The 4019-nt window shown below is 40.0% G+C and overlaps 1 protein-coding gene across 1 annotated transcript in view; it reads right to left on the bottom strand.

Moving 5' to 3' along the window:
* Positions 1 to 3448: 3448 nt before the first annotated feature.
* The window catches only part of LOC137644640 (putative leucine-rich repeat-containing protein DDB_G0290503), a 1215-nt gene continuing 644 nt past the window's right edge, over positions 3449 to 4019 (bottom strand). Inside the window, exon 1 of the mRNA XM_068377592.1 lies at positions 3449 to 4019. This exon is cut by the window's right edge and continues 644 nt beyond it. Within this exon, the coding sequence (XP_068233693.1) occupies positions 3449 to 4019 (571 nt within the window).

The raw sequence follows: 4019 nt of genomic DNA, 5'->3' as shown, positions 1-4019 counted from the left end.
GCTTGTACTTCTACATCAAAGGATATTTCCTCCTCAAAAAGAAGTTCCTTTGGTCTCGCCATCTTCCTCAGTCAACCCACTAATTCCTTCCAACTGAGTTCGTACTTTATCCTATGGTGTAGACTTGTACTTCTACATCAAAGGATATTTCCTCCTCAAAAAGAAGTTCCTTTGGTCTCTCCATCTTCCTCAGTCACATCAGTCAATCCTTCCAACTGAGTTCGTACTTTATCCTATGGTGTAGACTTGTACTTCTACATCAAAGGATATTTCCTCCTCAAAAAGAAGTTCCTTTGGTCTCTCCATCTCACTCAGTCACTCCAGTCAATCCTTCCAACTGAGTTCGTACTTTATCCTATGGTGTAGACTTGTACTTCTACATCAAAGGATATTTCCTCCTCAAAAAGAAGTTCCTTTGGTCTCTCCATCTTCCTCAGTCACACGTCAATCCTTCCAACTGAGTTCGTACTTTATCCTCTGGTGTAGACTTGTACTTCTAAATCAAAGGATAACTCCTCCTCAAAAAGAAGTTCCTTTGGTCTCTCCATCTTCCTCAGTCAAACCACTAATTTCTTACAACTGAGTTCGTACTTTATCCTATGGTGTAGACTTGTACTTCTACATCAAAGGATATTTCCTTCTCAAAAAGAAGTTCCTTTGGTCTCTCCATCTTCCTCAGTCACATCAGTCAATCCTTCCAACTGAGTTCGTACTTTATCCTATGGTGTAGACTTGTACTTCAACATCAAAGGATATTTCCTTCTCAAAAAGAAGTTCCTTTAGTCTCTCAATCTTCCTTAGTTACACCAGTCAATCGTTCCAACTGAGTTCGTACTTTATCCTATGGTGTAGACTTGTACTTCTACATCAAAGGATATTTCCTCCTCAAAAACAAGTTCCTTTGGTCTCGCAATCTTCTTTAGTCACATCAGTCAATCCTTCCAACTGAGTTCGTACTTTATCCTATGGTGTAGACTTCTACTTCTACATCAAAGGATATTTCCTCCTCAAAAAGAAGTTCCTTTGGTCTCTCCATCTTCCTCAGTCACATCAGTCAATCCTTCCAACTGAGTTCGTACTTTATCCTATGGTGTAGACTCGTACTTCTATATCAAAGGATATTTCCTCCTCAAAAAGAAGTTCCTTTGGTCTCTCCATCTTCCTCAGTCACACCAGTTAATCCTTCCAACTGAGTTCGTACTTTATCCTATGGTGTAGACTTGTACTTCTACATCAAAGGATATTTTCTTCTCAAAAAGAAGTTCCTTTGGTCTCTCCATCTTCTCAGTCAACCCACTAATTTCCTCCTCAAAAAGAAGTTCCTTTGGTCTCTCCATCTTCCTCAGTCAACCCACTAATTCCTTCCAACTGAGTTCGTACTTTATCCTATGGTGTAGACTTGTACTTCTACATCAAAGGATATTTCCTTCTCAAAAAGAAGTTCCTTTGGTCTCTCCATCTTCCTCAGTAACATCAGTTAATCCTTCCATCTGAGTTCGTACTTTATCCTATGGTGTAGACTTGTACTTCTACATCAAAGGATATTTCCTTCTCAAAAAGAAGTTCCTTTGGTCTCTCCATCTTCCTCAGTCACATCAGTCAATCCTTCCAACTGAGTTCGTACTTTATCCTATGGTGTAGACTTGTACTTCTACATCAAAGGATATTTCCTCCTCAAAAAGAAGTTCCTTTGGTCTCTCCATCTTCCGCAGTCACACAGTCAATCCTTCCAACTGAGTTCGTACTTTATCCTATGGTGTAGACTGTACTTCTACATCAAAGGATATTTCCTCCTCAAAAAGAAGTTCCTTTGGTCTCTCCATCTTCCTCAGTCACATCAGTCAATCCTTCCAACTGAGTTCGTACTTTATCCTATGGTGTAGACTTGTACTTCTACATCAAAGGATATTTCCTCCTCAAAAAGAAGTTCCTTTGGTCTCTCCATCTTCCTCAGTCACATCAGTCAATCCTTCCAACTGAGTTCGTACTTTATCCTATGGTGTAGACTTGTACTTCTACATCAAAGGATATTTCCTCTCAAAAAGAAGTTCCTTTGGTCTCTCCATCTTCCTCAGTCACATCAGTCAATCCTTCCAACTGAGTTCGTACTTTATCCTATGGTGTAGACTTGTACTTCTACATCAAAGGATATTTCCTCTCAAAAAGAAGTTCCTTTGGTCTCTCCATCTTCCTAGTTCACCAGTCAATCCTTCCAACTGAGTTCGTACTTTATCCTATGGTGTAGACTTGTACTTCTACATCAAAGGATATTTCCTCCTCAAAAAGAAGTTCCTTTGGTCTCCATCTTCCTCAGTCACATCAGTCAATCCTTCCAACTGAGTTCGTACTTTATCCTATGGTGTAGACTTGTACTTCTACATCAAAGGATATTTCCTTCTCAAAAAGAAGTTCCTTTGGTCTCTCCATCTTCCTCAGTCACATCAGTTAATCCTTCCATCTGAGTTCGTAATTTATCCTATGGTGTAGGCTTGTACTTCTACATCAAAGGATATTTCCTCCTCAAAAAGAAGTTCCTTTGGTCTCTCCATCTTCCTGACTCACACAAGTTAATCCTTCCAACTGAGTTCGTACTTTATCCTATGATATAGGCCTGTACTTCTACATCAAAGGATATTTCCTCCTCAAAAAGAAGTTCCTTTGGTCTCTCCATCTTCCGCAGTCACATCAGTCAATCTTTCCAACTGAGTTTGTACTTTATCCTATGGTGTAGACTTCTACTTCTACATCAAAGGATATTTCCTCCTCAAAAAGAAGTTCCTTTGGTCTCCATCTTCCTCAGTCACTCCAGTCAATCCTTCCAACTGAGTTCGTACTTTATCCTATGGTGTAGGCTTGTACTTCTACATCAAAGGATATTTCCTTCTCAAAAAGAAGTTCCTTTGGTCTCTCCATCTTCCTCAGTCACATCAGTCAATCCTTCCAACTGAGTTCGTACTTTATCATATGGTGTAGGCTTGTACTCCTACATCAAAGGATATTTTTTCCTCAAAAAGAACTTCCTTTGGTCTCTCCGTCTTCCTGTCACACCAGTCAATCCTTCCAACTGAGTTCGTACTTGTACATCCAAGGATATTTCCTCATGAAAAAACCATGCATTTTTTTTTTATACGGAGCCGTTTGCTTTAATACGGCCTATAGCAGTTGTTATAAGGTCTTTCTTATATTTTTGGCTCTCCTGTAACTTATTGGGCAACCAATGAGGACAAGTCTGCATACTAGAAAAAACATAACTTCCTTTTTCTGCAGAGCCGGTCTTCTAAATTATTCCCTCAGAACCACCCGAAGGTTGGTATCCGAAAGAATAGATCTAGATATCCGACCATTTGTACACTTGACGAAGGTCCTGTACACCCCATCAAGGTACATAGCATACTCAAAGAAGCCTGGTTTATCCCTCTGCAGAGCCAGCCCTTTAGAGGTTTCCATCTTAATATTCAGTGTCCTTTTTATTCTCACCAGATTCCAGGTAAGCCAAAGGATTGTCAGGCATCATGTCCCAGTTTTCAGAATCTTCTTCATTCATTGCAGTCCAAGTACCCTTATTGTCCCTCAATCTCTTGGACAGACGATGCCCGTATTTCAGTGACCATTTTAATGTCCCTTCATCTGATTTTCGGTCTGCCTTAGAGGACTTTTCCTGCATGGCCTCCGTTCTAGAAATTTCATGAAATTGACCCATATTTTTAACATTACAAAGGTTGAAGTCTAGGTTCTCTAATTCAATACCGAGATGATTATGACCTGCTATTAGCATAAGAAGCTGTGTTTCAATAACGGAGTTTCTTTGTTTTAAGTGCCCATAAGCGGCGAGGAGTATTCCCATTTCACTCCTTATGAAATCCTTTAAGTGACACTCTTTCTGCAACTTGATTTGCAGATCATGGATGGTGCACTGCATGCGTTCCATTTTGGAATCCGCCTCCTTCAACTGTTCTTTTTTAGCCTCCAAATTATTATTCCGCAGTTCCAACTCGCTGTTCTTATTGAAGAGTTCGCAC

Source organism: Palaemon carinicauda, chromosome 7, assembly GCF_036898095.1.
Source record: "Palaemon carinicauda isolate YSFRI2023 chromosome 7, ASM3689809v2, whole genome shotgun sequence".
Classification (NCBI taxonomy): domain Eukaryota; kingdom Metazoa; phylum Arthropoda; class Malacostraca; order Decapoda; family Palaemonidae; genus Palaemon; species Palaemon carinicauda.
Note: the sequence above shows the minus strand (reverse complement) of the source record. Positions and strands in the feature narration are given on the sequence as shown.